The 19,281-nt window shown below is 38.7% G+C and overlaps 1 protein-coding gene across 1 annotated transcript; it reads left to right on the plus strand.

The window, feature by feature from the left end:
- Positions 1–15,502: 15,502 nt before the first annotated feature.
- LOC6618310 (probable serine/threonine-protein kinase irlD) lies at positions 15,503–15,993 on the plus strand. The gene has a single exon (XM_002042547.2). It carries the CDS (start codon positions 15,509–15,511, stop codon positions 15,974–15,976), a length of 468 nt encoding a protein of 155 aa, XP_002042583.2. The 5' UTR covers positions 15,503–15,508; the 3' UTR covers positions 15,977–15,993.
- The last annotated feature ends 3,288 nt before the right edge of the window (positions 15,994–19,281 follow it).

Raw genomic sequence — 19,281 nt, forward strand, 5'->3', positions numbered from 1 at the left:
TGGTGGCCTCTTTAATGTCGGCAGCACATTTGTTTACAAACAAATCTGGTGCGTCGGGTGGATTGAAGAACGAAAATAAATAAATACGCTGGCCAGGCCATAACAATTCCAGCCAATTATCGGTAATAAGTCAACCGTCGATTTATGAAAGTGTCAATGCAATCTTTTTCGCTGTTTTCAAATCTGTGACGTCAACGCTTTGAAATGCTCTCTCATGCATTTGTATTCCAAATAAATAATCGCCCATAATCCATTAGGCGGCGTCTTTGTTTTTGCCAGTTTTCCAGAGGTGGGGATAGGTTGCCTTGATACCTGAAAGATAATTAAAAGATGTTTAGTAAGCGCACAAGAATTCTGAGGGATTTATCTGAATACACCATAATACCAATACTTTAAGTTACTTCATTAAATTAAAGTAATCTTATTGGACACGTTATTGTGTAAAATGCTATTCATGTTGGATATTCCATATATGCATATATTCCTTTACTTTGGACTTCTGTTGTCACTCGATCCGCATTGGTAATCAATTTTCGTGAATCCTTACAGAGCAGCTTACTCTTCAATCCCGCTAATGTATTAATTCACAGCTGCGGTTATTTTGTTTGTATTTATTTATTATTCTCTGTAAGAGCTCTTGCGCAGATTATTAAAGCTGTTAATTTTTAAAGCCGCTTGGGCTCTGGCTTCAACCATAAACTCCCGATTTATACACGTTTTAAATGTTTTCACTGCAGAACACGGCGAATCCTGCAGCTCCGGAAACGGCATTAAAATACGGAGGGTAGAGGCGATAAAAGGGGTGATGCCGAGGAATGTTGTTGAATGACTCGGATTGAATTGTTGCCGCCGACGATTTTTCTTTTTGTTTATAAAAGCGGAGTAAGAAAGCCAAGAGAAACTGATACCTCGCAATTTTCTTAACAACCTTTTATAAGAAGTTCGGGTTACAAAATATAAAAGAATTTTTATACATATATTGTGGAAGAAAAACAAATTTGCATTCTGAAAGAAATGTTACTACTTTCGTTTACTTTTTATTAACTTTAAAACTATAATTTTTTGTTACTATTATTATTCTTATTTAAAGCACAATAAGCTGATAGCTTTATATGCCGTGCATGCTTTTTGTGTACGGTATGCGGGCCAGGTTCTCAGCAGGACATGCAATATGTTGTCCCTCTACCGCTTTCTACTTACGTGCCACGCCCACCTGCTCATCCAGCGCCTCCTTGAAACTGCAGACTCCGTTTGATGGCGAATGCTCGGGTATCTCTTATTAAAAAGCAAATTAGCTGAAGCCCATTAAATTGTTGTGGCAGAAGGAGCTGGGGCGGAAGGATCCGCCCTCCTGCAACCCGGCATAAAATGTATACCTTCATCTCACTTCCTTGGCTGTCTACGCCATTTGGCGTCAATTTAATGCCAGGCCATAAAATTTGAAAGGCTAAAAAATTCACCCAGAACTGGCAAGGATTGTTCATATGAGTATGAAAATCAAGCCATAATGTCGGCGTGCTTCTTCCCATGTTTCTTTCCATTACGGTCATCTTTTTTTACTGCTATTAGAGCTGGACAGTAAAAACTTTTAATGCCGGTCAGCTGCTGAGGAGTGAACGACAATTATGGGACTGGCTAATGGTATCTAAAAGACCATTTAAGGACTTTATTCACCAACAGGCGTGACGTTAAAATTGAATGTGTCCCAATGTTTGAACTTGTGCTTTATTTATTTGCCTGTAAGATAAATGCATTATTCGATGTAGTAAACTGAAAAATGGGCTTAAGGAAGCAATAAACTTTATTAAAATTAATAAAGCGTCTTGCACAATAAAAATAATTGCCGACATTTCCAGGGCGTCGAATGCAACTTCCCTCCTGTAATTTATGTGTCAAATGTAAACGCTCCCCTAGCACCTTGGATTTTCTCACTGAAGGCCATTCCTTTGGTATGTTTCCTTTGTAAATTTCCATCGCTTCATTAATTTATTATACCCGTTACTCGAAAAGGCAGGGTAACCTAGATTCGTTGAAAAGTATGTACCTGTTAGCGTTTCCGAAACTCTAAAGATGTGGGAGAGTCGAAAACAACAAGAACTAGAAGATAGATATGCAGATTCTAGATACATGCAATTTGTTTAAGTTTGTTTCGAAAGGTTGCCATTAAGTGTTAAATTTTTTGATTATATTCATTGTATTATCTGCCTGGTTTAGGTATTTGTTCATTTGCTATTTCCAAAGTTTTTAAATTCTTCCAGTTGTTAGCAGATTAACAGGTACCTTAAAGTCGAGATACCCGACTATAACGTTCATTCTTGTTTTAAATTACATGCACGAGGTGGATGCAAATTACAGGCGGCGTATGCCTCGCTTCCCTTAAAATTACCCTTTATTTTCCACCCATTGTAAGTTGTTGCAAAATCAGGCGTTTAAATGCGTTTTAAATGACTTCCGCGCTTTAATAGGGGATATTTTGGCGACAAAATGAGACGTATTGGGGGTCATTATTGGCACGCAGATTTTTGACCAGGGGATACTGACGAATGCATTAAATATGCAAATTTGCAAACTTATTAAATGAATTTTAATTTATTATTATTTCTCTGACAAAGCAAACAAAAAGCCCACAGCAAGTATAACATGTTAATTAACATTTAATTGCGGGGCGTAATCAGCATAAAATGGGTTAAGTAAATGTTTAAAGTGATTAATATATCGAGAGTTCTGGAGGTGGCTTAAAATCATATAGAATAAATTAATTGGAAAAATCCATTGCACAATAAACATTTCAAACTATGTTTGCTAAACACTTGAGTGATTTATAATCAAAATTCTACGGTAACAGATTAGCTTTTCAATGTTAAAATTGGTAGTTATTTTTGAAATCCAATAAAATTAATCCAAACTTAAAAATTAAAATTCATCTTTAATAGTGCTGTACCCCAAAAAACGTTGTTCCCATTTAAAGTATTTCGTTAGAGGTTTCTTTTTTTGATAGCTTGCTTTACGATCACAGAATCTGTAAAAGAAATCACGTAACAGATTTGCATATTTATGGCACTTGGTCTATCCCAAAGAACCATCACATGTGGTGAGAATAAAGAAAACCACTGACTGGATAAACTCGAGAACTCTGAGATTGGTTGAGTTTCTTTATTTGAAGAATATGCCCCCAAAAGGCTTTCCAGTGGTTTTCAAGGAAAACGACGTTAAGTGCACTCGAAAAAAATATCCTAATATTCCGCTTAAGGAAAATTTAATTTATTACCAAACCGCAAGCGAAAAAAAGGTATAAATCACTTGCCAAATATATTGAAACGAAAATATGTTTTTGCTCCTATGTATTTTTTATTATTGTTTTTTGATATTATATATTCGATAAGTAGATAATTTGCCAGAATAAACATATTAAATAGAAATTAGTCTATTTAAATTCCCACCCGCATTCAAGTTTGGCCCAATGCATTGACCCATATTTAAAGGGCAGTGGGCTCAGCCATTTTCCACTTGGCTGGAGGAGAGCTCGTAGAAAAGCGCGTCGATGTACAATTAACCCAATTGCGAAGTGTTGTCAACATGCCGCAAGTCAACTCAACTCAACTCGAGCATTGCTGCTGCGTATACGTAATGTGGATTGTGGACTCTGCCACCAACACTGTTGCCTTTCTGCCCGTCTGGCCTGCGAGTGTGTGGGTGTGCGTTCGACTGGTGTGCTTGCTCGTGTGTGGCATGTAATTGAGTGTGTGCGTGTTACATATCCTCGTATTGTTCAGCAATTTCCGTTAGCACGGTTTTTGTTTGGCCTTTTTTTTTGCCATTTTGCAGGGCTTAATAAAGAGAAAGTAGTCCTAGTTTGCAGTAAAGCTTTAAAAAAAAATTGTCTTAGCAGAATTTTTGTTTCCGCTTTTTTAATCCTATTGTAAGAGATTCGTAATGATCAACATTATACGCATACAAAAGCCATTAAATAAACGTAATTATTTTGAATTCGTAGGTGTACTCCACTTTAATTTTTCTATTTCCGGTACCTTTCGGTTCACATAACTGCAAAAATCCGATATGCTTCTAGGGCTGCAACCTCAGCTCCATTTTCAAAAACCACACTCCAGATTTTGTTGACACTGCTGTTGACCGCTGCTGGCTTGATGGGCTGCCGTCTGAAATGCCAAATACTGACACAACACCTGGCATGTTACCAGGGTCAACGTGGCGTATGCGCAATTTTCAAAGTTCCCTTCACCACAGAAAAGTTGCACGTGCCTAGGTCACCAATCCATGGCTCCCAGCACCTCGAAAATCGACTGAACCAAAAGGGTCACGAAAATATAGTAGGCCACTCCATTCCGGATAGAATCACGAATTATTACGGCATATTAAAAAGTTCCTGAAAATTAATTCCTAATGTTCCTAATGGGAGTAAAGCGCACAAAGGGTCTCGAAGACGATATTCACGAGTCATTGAAAGTCAACTCGCCGATGGCGAACAATTACGAACTTTTATAACTTAATTCAGTTGGTACTTTATTTCACTTTGATTCTTTGGAAAAGAAAGATGTTCCACTTGAAAAGCTTTGTTCAGTTTGTAATTATGAATCTGTCTGCTTAACCGTTTGGAACACAGATTAAATGAGCTAAGAGAAAAATTTCATTTGATTGTTTATGTTAGAATTTAAATTTTAAATATTAAGTAATAGTTAATCGTTTAATAAGCTCACCGTACTCTTTATAAAATGTCCCAATATCTTTAGATATGCTTAGCCATCAATCAAGAACATTTAAATACTTCCACTGAATGCAACTCATAACCATTTACAACGATGAAGTTTCTAACGTGACAGGTTGCATCCATTATTCAGTCTTTGATTACTTAAATGGATTGTTTCTTTGCCACATAATCATAGTTGTGGGTTCTCTGCCACCACATTCTTTCGGCATATTTCATTCGCGTCGATGTTCTCCACTTTTCCGTGTCACCCCTTTCCCGATCCTTGCGACTTCCATGAATAGGACTCCATTGAACATTGACACATGGCCCATGGATGCCATAACTTCGGGAACCGACTGCACTTTCCCCTAATGGCTCCAACTGCATTTCCCCGAATGATAAATGGTCCGGGCGATATCTTAGATGGTTCTATGGAACTTGCCTTTCTGCCACGTTATTTATATGGTGAGAATTTCGTTCCAGCAGAAATTCCTAATATAACTCTCGAGTGGAATGCAATGACCTGTTTCCACCCTCCCAAAAAACTTGTTTAAATTTCATTCACGAAAGTTTTACATCCATCGCTCTGTCGACCGCCTAATTTCAATCACCCAACGCCGACCATCATTTAATTTATATGCTTGGCCAACTCCTTTTGACGTGGCAACGCGGCGTGAAAAAAAAACACGCAAAAATACAGCGAATTCCCTCTGATTCCGTGGGCAGAATAGCCACCCAACCGCAGAATTTCCAGCACCCATTTCCCCATCATCCTCTCACATGGCTGGAATTTATTTACCCGGACTTATTCGTAGACCAAACTTGTTGGTGAGCATTATGGTTACCCTATTTCTAGCATATTATATTTTAATAGAATTATTAATGAGGTTAATATAGCAGATTTGGATCTCTACAAAATGGTTATGATCCATTCTGCCTTATTTTTTGATTCATTTATCTAAGTAATTCTATATTTATGTACGTATTTATATATTTTATTCATACTTAAGTGACAGAAAGGTATAACTGGAAAAATTAAAAATCATTTTAGGGTATTCCATCAACAGGGCATCACACTATATCGTCGATCCTTAAGGGCTTTCTATTTTCCTTTTTGACGGGCACTCGAATTCGTATTTGTTAAATTGAAATTCGTTGCGCTGACGACCGCTGAAAAGGCAAAACAGCAATCCAACTGCTCTCCAATAGCCCATTCCCATTCCCATTTCGCTTCCCTCGCCATTTTTCAGCCCCCATCGGCTAAAAAACTCTCAAAGTAATTGATGTAAACGCAGCTGAAGGGTTACCCCAAACACTTTCCGCATCGGTTTCTGTGTAGTATTTACTCCCTGTTCTCAAATCTAAGGATCGTCGTTGCGGTGTTCATATATCGACGAAAATGCAAGATAAAAAAAGGGGAGCAGTCTGGTGGTCGCACTTGGTAGTTTCCCTTGAAAGTCCCATGGTCCACTGGTCTGAAAAGGCTTTAATTTCAGTTTCCGCCCCTTTACAATCGATGCGACACTCCATCTTTAACAATTTTTTAGTTAAACTTCAATTGCAGTGCAATAAATGACAAGGTGTGTCTGTGTTCTTGAACAAACGTTTCGATGATTACAAATCGGCTGAAGGACCACCACATATAGCCACCCGTTTCCACAGGTAAATGGTAAGGATGGACGTTTATGCGGGGTAATATTTAGTTGAGCTCTTAGTCGGGAAATTATTAAAGAATCTACAAGCTTACTTTTATTAAAACACAAAGTGAATATGTTAACATATAATTAAATTGCATGAGTTCTGATTGGAAAACTATAAAAATTGAATTATCATGAAACCCCTGATAGTGGGGTGAACTTACACTTTATCCTGAAATCCTGTTCCATCCCGCTCTCCGCTTTGTACGTCAGTCTGGTTTTTCCTTGTTGCGTGTTTGGTGTGCCCCTAAGTGACTGCGTGTCTGTGTGTGCGTGTAAACGTCGTGCGCGTGCCACAATTTTAAGTTCAAGTGTAAATAAAGCCATGCCAAAAGGCGAACGTGAGCGAACAACAAAATTGCAATTACCCCCCAAAGAAGTGAAATCCGCCTTCCCACTCTATCTGTATTTCACTGCCTTCCATCTATCTCTTTCTTGCTCCTGATGCTTTCTCTTTTCTCACAGATGCCCCGAATCGCATCGAATTTTTATGGTCGCACTTAAGTGCAAATATTGGCAAGGTGAAACAAAAGGAATGCCAGACAGAGAGGGAAGCAGAAAGACAGAAAAGGAAGGGAATAAGCCTCAAGTGCAGAGTAGCAAATACTTAGAAAGAGAGAGAAGTGAAGTGCGCCCGAGCGATTGGCATCATTTGAGTGCATTTATTGGCCACTTGGCCAACAGGAACCCTATTGACGCAGCTCAGCTATGTTTTCACAATTGGCCGTCTGCATATTCATTCCGTTTATTAAATTTGAATTGCCTAGAAATGTCTGATGTCACGTATTAAAAAAATATTCTGATTCATGTTATAGAATAGATAATAATAAAATAATATGAAAGTATAGATAGTAATCCTTCTTAAAAGATGTTTTCTGTTCCTTTTAATTGGGAACAAAAATACGACTTATTTTAGCTAAATTACGAGCTTCACTAGTTGAGCCACATTTTATTTTATTTAAGTTGCTTATATATGTACCTAATTATATATACAAAAACATTTATGTGGATTAAGGCAGCATTCAATTTAACCAGAGTTCATGTTAATCTATCTTGGCCAGCGCTAACGACACTCAATTATTTTCATAGCTTAGCATAATTAATTTATGGCTTTGGACCCCCATTGAAGTCAAGTAATTTGTGTTTCCAGCTAAATGCTTGCCACTTTGCCATTTTTCGAATATTGTCTTGGTAACACATGTTAGCATTATGAATTACAGTTAGCTGAGTCGTAATAGATCCCCTACCAAAAATATCCATGTAAGCGAGACCCATCCATCATCATCATCGGGATAGCAGGGTGTAAAAGTGTTGCCTACTTTTGGGATTCGGTAACGAATGTCTGACACTTCTTCGGGTCTCTCCTCACCTGGTGGACTCCTCTTTACACCTGAGCCACCTGTCATCCAGAGAATTCCCTCGATCTCTGACCAGGCGTGCGTGATATACGAGTTTGTTTTCCAAAGTGTGCAGCGTGCTCAACAGCGAAGTTTAAAACCTAGTACTCCCATTTTATTAAAATGTACTTACTTATAGAAAATTTATTTAAAGAGATCGAAATTCCAAATATAAATAAATCCAATATATTCATTTGAACCTTATTAAATAAGAAATAAGATGAGTAAATGTGTATCTAAGCAGTTATATTAACTAGTTGGTAAACTAACAATTGGTACGTAGAATATCTTTGGAGCTCTGTGTAAGAATGTATGTATTTTGTTGTTGATTGTCAGAAAAGGGCACAAATTAATCGCTCTCCATTAACTTTGATTTATGATTCTCGCTTGAGTTTTTCTCATCTATGATATGAGGGCGGTGAATGGATAAAAGAAGATGGGCGTGGACAGTATTTACTTATTGCTCGCCATATTTCGTACATATTATTTATAGTTTTGTTACCGCTTTGCTACTCTGCTGCCTCAGAAAAAAATATAGGTTTGGTGGGTAACAAATGATGTTCGGGGTTAATAGACGACCAAAGCAGTTTGTTTATTCTATTTGGGAGCGGAACATATCGGAAAAAAATTAAGAATGTATCTTAAGTTCTAAAAATACATCCAGAATTATATACATCATTTGATTGTCTTAAAATACTATACGTTTTCCTGCGATTCTTAACAACAATTTCCATTTAGTTAATTGCAATCTGGAATGTTGACAATTTGCTGACGTTGGCTTTTTTGATTATATTCTTTTTGTTAGCGAAATGCTGAACATTTTGCCTAGCACTCGCCGGCGCAGCTCGTAAGAATCACAGGAATTTATGCGAATTCATACAATCCGCCCTGTGATACCTCCATTCCATCCAGCTTTTCATCTCGACGTTAATTTGATTTAGACACATTGCTGAACGAACCTTTTCTCTCTGACCAAGAGACTGCTGTTGTGGCATCGCTTTACCCATTAAATTTAATTTGATTTGATGCACAGTCCTCGGTGGTGAAAGGGGGTAAGCCAGGGTATTTAGTAAACAAAGTCAGCGCCACGCAAGCGTCATAAATTGGCTGCTGATATTTCACACATGCTGGCCAACATTCGCCAACAGAGGGGAAAGTGGGGCCCATGGGGATGGTTATATATATTATACATATTCGCCGACCAAGTGGCGCTAATGAAATGCTTAATTTACCATATTCCGATCATGGAGCTGGGCAACCTTTTACCAAATGGTCCAATGAGTTGCTCACGTTTGGATCGAAATCGTTAGGGGCACGTGTTAGTGTTGTGCATTTTAATGAAATTTTATTGCTGTCGATGAATTTGAATTTTCCATACTTTGCATTCAATAATCAATAAATTGGCTTCTTTGCTTGCTGAACAATTGCACAAGTGATTGACTTGCTTGCAGTTTAGATGCATGTCGATGAACAAAATGTACTAGTGTTAATAATGTAATTATGAGTAAATTAGGTAAATAAACTGATTAGAAATTAAGCATTTAAGTTGCTGTCTGTTTCATTCATTTTACTTAAATTTCAGGCAAAAAAGCACAAAAGCAGGTTTTTGACTTGAGTCCAAATCAAATCCCCATCGATGCTCCAACTCACTTGAAGTTGCTTTTCCTTTTCCGTTCAGTCTGTTTTCCCTGCGCTAAAATGTCATTCAAATTACGCAAATGTGAACGAGGAGAAAGTCGAAGAACGTCTTCACGTATCACTTTGCATTAAATTTGCCACAGATGCATGAACCCTGAATGGAAGCAGGGTAATCAAAGTAACAGCCCAGAGTCGCACTATACAAACTTATACGAGTATGTACAAATATTTTTGGTCATTGGCTTTTGCATAAATTGTGAGGAGATGGCAAAGAAGCAGCAGCATAAAATCAAATAAAATAAAGTAAAATAAAAACATATATATTTTTATATGCCATGAACTTTCCTTGTGGAAACAACACACATGCCGCATTTAAGCCGCCATTACGGCCCCAAAAATGGAAAAGGGAAATGGGGAGTGGGGATTTCACTTGTCTATTTCCGGTTTGTGCGCCATTTTTGTCGCCCAACCGCCGTCTTTGTTGTTGCTATCATTGTTGCTCTTTGCGGTTATCTAAACGCTTTGTTTTCGTTGCTTTTTGCATTTCAATTTCGGCTGTTTTTTGCCCCCAATATGGCCCCTTTTCAGCTGGCTTCCCTTTTGTAGCTGCGTAGCAGACTTTCCCCTCCCATTTATTTTCCATTTTTGCCGTTATGCCCTTTTTATGGTGATTTTGTTTATTTTGCTTTCCGGCCAGCGGAAATTAGCCACGTTTCAGGCGGTGACTTGATGCCCTTACAGATAAAAATGAAAAACTTGATTAATAAAACTACCTATACAGGTGTTGCAATAATAGCAAACACTTCTTTAACAACTGACAAAGGATTCTATAACTTTAAATTTGAATATTAAAACGTTAGATTGGTTTAAAAGTTTTACAATATGAGAAACTCGTAATACAATTAAATATATATATAAGACTCTTTTTGGTATATAACTGGATTTTGAAAGGGAATCATTCTGAACATTATACTACGTCTATTTTATACCTGCATGCAACTTTCAGCTTCAAAATGATGATACCCGAAAAAATTGGAAATTCGGCGAAGAAACCCACCATGAAAACATTCAAATGATACGCTCCATTTGGTCTTCTTCTTTGACTGGATATTGGGGGACAAACTTTAATTTGAATTGGTTACCAAGTGTCCGGGATTGACTTGCACAATAATCAAATAATTTGCCAAGTGCTGGAGCTGGGACCACTCGCAGGTTTCCTAAACTGATTTTCAATAGCAGTTCGCAAGCGCTCATTGATTAAAATCAATCGAAATCAACTTACTCACAAATCAATTTGTGCCAAAGCCCGCTTTTAGAGGAGCCAACAAATTACGTTATCAGAAGAGGAAGCTAAGCAAATAAAGATCAGGGCAGAGGGATTTTAGGGGTGTTCCCAGCATTTTATATAAATTCATGATGGGCCGAACGGAAAATTAAAACGATAAAAAGGAGCCTGCATAAGGCATGAGAGTTGGGTAAGTGGATACCAGCCAAGAATGGGGGTTCCTTTTGGGGTTTTCACCCAGTTTTCCCGACTTCTTGCCGGCAGTCAAGCAGGCATACTTAATGAGCGAGGTATTTTCGGGACACTGGCTTGGAAAATGGAGCGGAGGTTGAATAGGCTGAGCCTAAAAGGTTCCACAATACATATATGTATTGTCTTAGCAACAGGCATAATATTAAGGTTTGCGTATTTATAGAGCCATGTCACACATTCTTCAAGTTGCTGCCAAAATAAATTGATTTGGTTATGATAGACTTTAGTCGATGTTCCCTGTTTAAAGCCCTATTTAATGTAATTTAAACTGACAAATTGCTGTAGTTGGAAACATTTACTTCTCATGATGTGCTAAGCATTTGCCTAATTATTAAATTGCCTTGTAAATCTCTATTGCACAATTAATTTATCCCAAGTGTTTGCTTAACATACCTGTCCAATTGAACTGCCAAATTGCCCGTAAATGAGTCAAACAAAGTTGATTTACTGCAAGTAGAGTGCAGGGCAAATTACACAAATCATATTTGAAGCAAACTTCATAGACGCGCTTTGCAGCATGGCAGCATTTCCCCAGAGGTTTTCCCAACCCAAGGGCGGACATTTATCCATGAAAATATTGAAATAAAACCAGCCATGTGCCCGCGTCTGAGCGAAAAACCAACCAGCCAAGGAGTTCAAGGCAGTGAGATGAAGGGATTTGACTATTCGAACGACAGCCTGACATTGGTTTAAATCAACAACGCAGAGTTGGGACCTCGGGGCTTCTGGCTCGAAATGGAGTCGAAACCCATCGCATGTAAGCTCCTCCATATGTACTATTTGGCATTGTCTATGGTCCATGGTAGGATTGTAGGTTGTTGCTGCCGCAGGACAATATTGTATGCCATTCCTACAGTTGTTCTGTGACATGCATAACGGGATTTGAATCTGCTGCTTTTTGCGCCTCGCATCAAAAATGTAAGCAAATCAGTCAAAGGATGTTGGGCAAAAAGTGCACAAAAGTGCACAAACATCGGGCAACTTGACGGAGCTTGGCAGCCAGAACTGAACAGGGTCGGTGGAATAAAATAAAACGAAAAGCAATATAGGTCAACACTGCTTTCGAGATGGCCCACGGCATGTTTTGCTCCAGCGGCAAATAGAAAAAGCTTTAAATTTAATGGAAAATGTTGTGTATAAACAGATTTAGAGTCGAGTGCCTGGAGCGAAGAAATGTATATGCCACTCCACCACATTCTGCTGGCAGTCAAGTCAGAAGCACGAGTATTTATAGGAGAGCTTTGTTTGTCAAATGTGAATTATTGGCAAGTGTTATGAAGATGGCTTATTGGTCTTGGCTTGTTTGCATGACAAATATCAATATCTTCAGTTTTAAGCAGACAAAGGCAGGGGTTCTTTTTGTTTAATTACACTGGTGTACAACAAGAAAAGCTAATTAAACAGATAAACGGAAATACCATTTTTTTTTTCTTTGTTTTCCTCAGGTTTTTTATCCGCTTAAAGTCAAGATCAAAATAAATCGGTTAAGTGTTATATACATATTTACATAGATATATTTAAATCTTAAAATAGAACAACTACCACATCGCTTAACGCTGAATTTGTGGGCAATTTAAAAATTGTTTCGGCGTATTTAATGTAGCATAAAAATCTGAATCTGTCTCATCATTACTTATTAAATTGATCAAATGTTGCCAGACAAAGTGGGCTTGATGGAGCATTTCTCCGCCTGTCCAATGCCTCATTGATCCGGGACATAAACTTGTCGGTTATCTTATCTCTTTGTTTAGACAAACATATTGGCAGACGCGAGCAGACATCATAGACAGGCACTTAGCGATGGGCTTAGAGGGTTAAGGTTTGGGGGTCAGGGGTTAGACAGGCAGACATGCAAACTACGGCCATGAATCAGCCCCCGTATGAGAGATGAGCCAGTTCGTCTCACCATTGAGCCCCAATAGGACTCAAACTTGGAGTAATTGCTTTCCGTCTGGGAAGGAGACCAAGCTGAGTTCATAAAAATGCCATAACTCGACTGGTTTACCCCCTTAGCCATCTTGGCCATTTCTTTTTTTTGCGCAGCTTTTTGCTATAAATTTACCAATTTGCCGTGGCATTTGTTTTTACAGCTCCAGACGACGATGCGTGGATGAAGCTTATGCAAATTGCTCAGCTGATGGTGTGCGATTTTTATATGTCATACAACACCCAGCACACAAAAGTACAGTGGAGGTCACTGCACAAAGTGGCTAAATGTCATACACAATGGTAATTAACCCAATTTGGCTGGCGGTGTTCATGCTGCCTATCATGATGATGGCCTGGTGGCGTTTCGGGCCAGTCGAGCAAAACATTTGCACTGGAAATTAATGAACGGGGTAATAAGCGGCTAGTTATCCCCTTCCCATTCCTACTCCTCACTCCCTGGAAAAGCCACTGATGTTGGGGAAATCCCGCCTTGTTATGTCGAGCAAATTGCCATCATATGTTCGTGGGCGGAGGAGCCTCGCCTCAATTGCAATTTGAATGGCGGGGCCACAGCCACTTGGCCCCGATTGTTGGCTCACTCTAAGTAGGGTCGGTGGGATGGCATTATGATGCTGATGTAGCTCCTGAATATGTACACCATGCAATTGGCAGATTACGAGCTCCTAAGGCCACTTTCTAGTACGTAATTACACCGGCAAGAAGTCTTCACAGGGCCTTTGCTGGAAAAATATTTTCAAAAGGCAAATTACACTAGTTAGTTAGTCTGCCCTACAAGAAAGTGATATGCACTTATTTTCCCGAAACCATATAGAAAGCTATACATCAATATAGAAACAAAAAATAGGTTTGCTCCTGGAGGTAAAATGAAATAAAACCCGAAATCACTTTTGACCCAAAATAATAATGGACGTGAATAGAGAAAAACAACCTCCAGTTAAGGCATCGACCGCATCATTGTCACTCAATTTGCTGGTCTGACATTTGAACTGTTTGAACCTTCCGAGTGGGCCAGACTGGCCAAAAAGAAAAACTGCAGCCATTGATTTGGCCAAGAGTAAGAGTGGGATTTGCGGCAACCGCGGCAGACCAACAAGTGTGAACCTTGGGGCAGGCGTAATTTGTAAATGTCTTGACATGAAATCAAGACGCAAAAACAGCTTTGGGCTGCTAAGGAGAGGCTCAAAAAGGGAGCAGCTGATCCATGCATGACTTTGCCACTTCTGCCTCTAATTTTTGGCTCCCTCGATATCCCACCATTCTTACGTTTTGGCCACGTCATGAGCCTTGTCTTCGAAGCACACGACCCAAAAAAAGGCACAGTCTGCCCCTTGAAAGCTGTTGACAATTTGAATTTCAGCAATCACAGCCAGATGGCCTTTAGAATAAAAATCACACTGCAATTCAAGAGAACTGAGTTGCAAAGTTTTTTAAAGTATTTACTAGCGAACCATGAGATCTTTAGAAACTGTTGGTAATAGCATTGTACATTACACTAGGTATAAATACTAGGTCCCCTTTCATTCGTCCCCTTTCTTAAGACAATAATGTTTAATACAAATTAAGCTGAAGTCAATTGTTTGAATACTGCTTTCCAAGTGTAACCAGGCGAAAAGTATAAAAGCGTTTTCCGCATACTGGGAAGGAAATCACAGTTTCCACGTGCAACAAGACAAAGGATGTTGGGCAAGTTTTTCAGCAATTTGCATGTAAAATATTTAACACGAAATGTTTTTGTATAGTCTCCCATTTTCATTATATTTCAGCCCGAAATGCTGCCTGGCCCAAGGGCTTCCATGGGTTCGTATCGGGCGAAACTGGATGGGATTACATATACAAATATATGGGGAAAACGGGAGCCTGCGGAGCGTGGGCTGAACAATAATGAGCGTCATGCTGCGTCGTCTGATAAATATAGCACACACAAATTTATATATGGGCAACAGTTGTTGATGCCATAAGCGATAAATTTTTGCCAGCTCATGGCAAATTGTGAGTATGCTGAAGGATACATAATATGTATGTGTGTGTGGATGCGGATATATTCATTAAGGAGTGAGTTGACAATTATACGACATAGGTGTTATGTCGTTAAAAGATTTTCCAGCTTGACAAGCCATTTGCATTTGTTTGCATTTAAGCTTTGAATAAAATTAGAATATTTAAAAATATAAAAGATCTTTTGACTACAATACCAATAAATAATAATTTAATTATATGTAAGATATTACATAATTTTTTTGGTAAAGAATAATTTCATCTTGAAAATTGGGAGTTGTGAAAAGGTAAATAATTGGAAAACAGGTGGCCTAACAATAGCAAGCGCGTTATTTGAACAAAAGCTGTTGGCTTTGGTACCCGGAATTCCACTGTATATCACAGTGTGTATCACACCGTTCATTGTTCCAATTAAACAATATGCTAAACTTTCCACACAATATTAGCTCTTCCACTAAAGAGCGATTCGTTTATTTACTCGCCATCCAACTGTCTTAGCCCAAGAAGAGTCAGAACAAACACAGATTGGTTGGCTCGAAGACAAGAGCATTTCGATTTCGACCTATAAAAAGCTGGGTGTACTCGGAAGATGTATAGTGTTCCAGCGACACAGCTCAAGATGTGTTCCAAACTCACCCTTTTGTTGGGGCTAGTGGCCATAATCGCTGCTGTCTATGCTGCCGATGATCCCACATCGCCGACATCTCCAACATCGCCGACATCTCCAACTTCTCCGACTTCTCCAACTTCACCAACCTCTCCAACCTCTCCCACATCGCCGACCTCACCAACAACACCGGATGACCCCACTGCCGCCCCCTCTACGGCATCCACAACCACAGAAAAGACTCGCAGGCGCAGGCGCAGGCGCAGGATAATCCGGATCCGCAGGTTCAGGAGGGGCAACCGTCGTCGTGGATTCGGTAGACGCAGATTTGGTGGACGTGGATTTCGTGGAAGCAGCTTCCGCGAAGGCGAATTCGGTGGTCGCCGGTTTGGTGAGGGAAATGTCCGTGAAGTCGTGATCCGTGAGCGTGGATTGGAGCGCATCCTTTAAGATCTATAACGAAAAAATTAATAAAATAAATCAAAATATCAATTAACGGTTTGCCTGTTTGCTTTTATTTTTTTAAAACTTGTTGGTATAGTAGAGCTTATATCTTATTTCATTACAAATAGTTGGAAACTCGTTATCAGAGTTATAACAAAACATTATTAATGATAAATATTGCTGTCTTGATAGTTACAACTTTGGTAGTTATTCGCAAATTTTGGGCTTAATCCCTACAGTGTCTCGTTCACTGAAAACCAACCACGACCGCAAGTTAATTGTGTGTACAATGGAAGCTCTCCAGTTGACTTGTGGGGTGAGATTTAATCGGGCACCAAGGTGCGCTTATTATAAATTAATTTACCAGTCAGTCAAGTCTGCCGTGCCGCAAACGCGATTAGTTTCGGGCTGGTTAGGCTCAACTTTATGGCCTGGATCTCGGCACAATGCACAAGTTGGTAGACGGAGGGTTCTTTCAGTTCCTGTGCGAAATCCCCAGCCGACTTCCCGTCATATTGCCCTTTTGTTCGGTTAGGAAGGCAGGCAGCACACTGCAGCTGTTGTTGCCCCATTAGCTATGCAGCGTCGAAAATTGGCCAAGGACATTACAAGTTTCTGCAGCACAGGGCAAATTTAATTTCGCACGAAAATGGTGCTAGATGGGTAGAAATGGTTGGGTATTCCGATCTCTTAAATTTCATTGACAGTGCGCCATTGATGTGCGATTCCTCTTCAGTGCGTCGCCACATTCAATTTGGTTGAGGCTGAATATTTATATCGTTATACGAGTCCTTTTTAAATAATGTATTCCATTTCAGCATTCAACAAGCCCGTCCGGCAACATAAAAAATATCCCTACATAAATAAACGGAGATGACAACTTGACTTGGCCAAGCGTAATCAAATAAATGATGGCCCCACAATATGGAAAAAACCAACCCGAACAATTGGTCCTGTCATATAAAATCAACTTTTCCCTGCCTTTGACTGTCGAATCGCGACTGCAAAAAATTGTGAAAGTTCGATCGAAGGGCTGAACAATTAAATCGGTTTCCAGGGGGGCGGGGCGAACCTGAATTTCTGTTTCTTTTGACAGCGCATTTCATTTCATTCACTTAATATGACTCTGACTCGATTGGCGATTGTGACAATTGCATCTCTGATGCCATTTGTTCGCTTTAAATATTTATACATTCTGCGTTGTCTTTACTTCTCAACGAGCATTGTATGTCATAAAATTATTTACAAATTGCTAATTTCTATTGCCGACCGCCTCATCTTGTAGGAGTAATAAGCAAGACTTTTCGAATCTGTTGCCATTTAAATAATCTCAGATTCTCCTCTGATTGCTGCTAGTATATATCCTATAATCTCGATCGGTTAAAGAACCAAATATTTCCGATTTCCTATAAGTATTTAGTAAGTAAAATTTAATAATTAATTATTGACATATCATGTTTAATCTTTAAGCTTTTAAAAATTTGAATTAATTTTACAATTTTATGGCCAAAAGACAAAATCACTCCCCTAGGAAGAAATAAATTATACGTCTTCCATATTTTTAAACGAATCCAGGATACTCATTATATTACGACGATAAAATGTTTAAAATTCTGCAACAAATTGGATTTATGTAAATGCAATCAGTTGATGAAAATTACTTACATTTAAATCATTTTTATTGCCTACTCTTATAGCTTGTTGAAATCTTATCTTGATCCCATTTCAGCTTTATAGCCGTTTAATCTGTAATTAATCTTTATTATTATGGAATAATGCACTTAATGGGTATGTTGTAATTTATTTTATATGCATTGCATAATGAAGAAGTACACAACTGAAACCTTTAATAGTTGAAATCTTAAAGGTGGACTGCAATTTGTAAGCTAAACAAATGTCTATTATAAATTATAACATTGACCGACCAATTTAATTGATTCGAAGCAAATATTAGCATGCTTTGTTCATCAGTTTTCTGAGAATGACAGTGAGCGATGGCACTTGACACAGACGTAGAATCGTCTACGTCATTGAGAGTTTTGCATAAACTGTTTGGTTATGCACACAGATGGAAAACCAGAGCAAAACAGGACTCTCTGTGCGTAATTATAGCACAGACGGGGCCAGACACGTGTTCCTTTACCACTGCGAAGGTCCCAGGTGAGACCATAATGAGTGGAGCAGGATTATGCGGAGAGGTATGGACGAGCCGCACAAGTGTCCTGGTTATCCTCGGCTTCTAATTGTGATGAATCCCCTCAAAGGAATGGAAAATTGCTGCCGGCCTTTTGTGTGGTATTATTATTACAACATTTGGTGAGCTAACACGCCTTAAATAAAGTTTTGTTCCAAGGAAATGTTTCTAAATCAGGTGATGCGACAGGTAGGGATGAAATTATGGAATTTCTTGCCATATGCGTCAGTAATTGACGTCGGCGGCGAATCGCAATTTAAAAATAAGCACTTGTTTGCGAATGCTTGGGTTGGCAATAAGCTGATTGATTTAAAACAAAGCTTGACCTTGAGTAAAAATTGATTTTCTAACACTCAAGTACATAGTTTAGTTGGCCCTCATATTTTATATACCCAAGGGCAAAACCCTTTTTAGCTACAATATGTGGTCCATTATCTATTAATTAATTCGCCAACGAGTCTCTTACAAATTACGCTGGTTGTTAAACTAACTAATTAAAAGTTTAAGCCCAATACCCCTCACAGGTAACCAGTTGCTGATTCAAGCTGTCAGATTTGTTTTGTCTATCCTGAATCCCATTAGCCCATACTCCTGGAAGGGACCAGCTGCCTTATCCCTATACGAACCCTTTTCAACACCAAGACAGACTGTCAAACATTTCACGGCTGCCAGACAAACATGGATACTTTTGAAAATAAATTCATTTAAACTGCAAACAACTTTATAAATTAATGCAAGGAAGAGCAAAGACCTACTTAAAAGCACGAAGTCTGAAGTCAAACAGCACCTATTAATTTTAAATAATACTTTAAAATTATGTATATAATTAACAAAGTTGATTATTATTAGTTGAATACCGACACTAAAATAATAATTGCTTTAAATCTGTTCATTACATTATTTAATTCTTACATTGTAAAGCTAAAACCCAGAAGCAAATGTTTTTACTACATGCCGGTGGTCTTACTCTTAAGCCCATCCATTTCAATTTAGAAATTTAACTCAACTCTATTGCACATCAATCAAAATCAACTCTTGAAATACCCCTTATCGACAGTTATTATTCTTGGGTTGTGAACCTTACAGCACTTTTGATAACAGCACTCCTTCTGTGCAA

The sequence above is a fragment of the Drosophila sechellia genome, chromosome 3L, assembly GCF_004382195.2.
Source record: "Drosophila sechellia strain sech25 chromosome 3L, ASM438219v1, whole genome shotgun sequence".
NCBI lineage: Eukaryota > Metazoa > Arthropoda > Insecta > Diptera > Drosophilidae > Drosophila > Drosophila sechellia.

Coding starts and splice junctions, on each gene's coding strand:
- LOC6618310 (XM_002042547.2), top strand. CDS start 15,509: ATGTATAGTGTTCCAGCGACACAGCTCAAGATGTGTTCCAAACTCACC.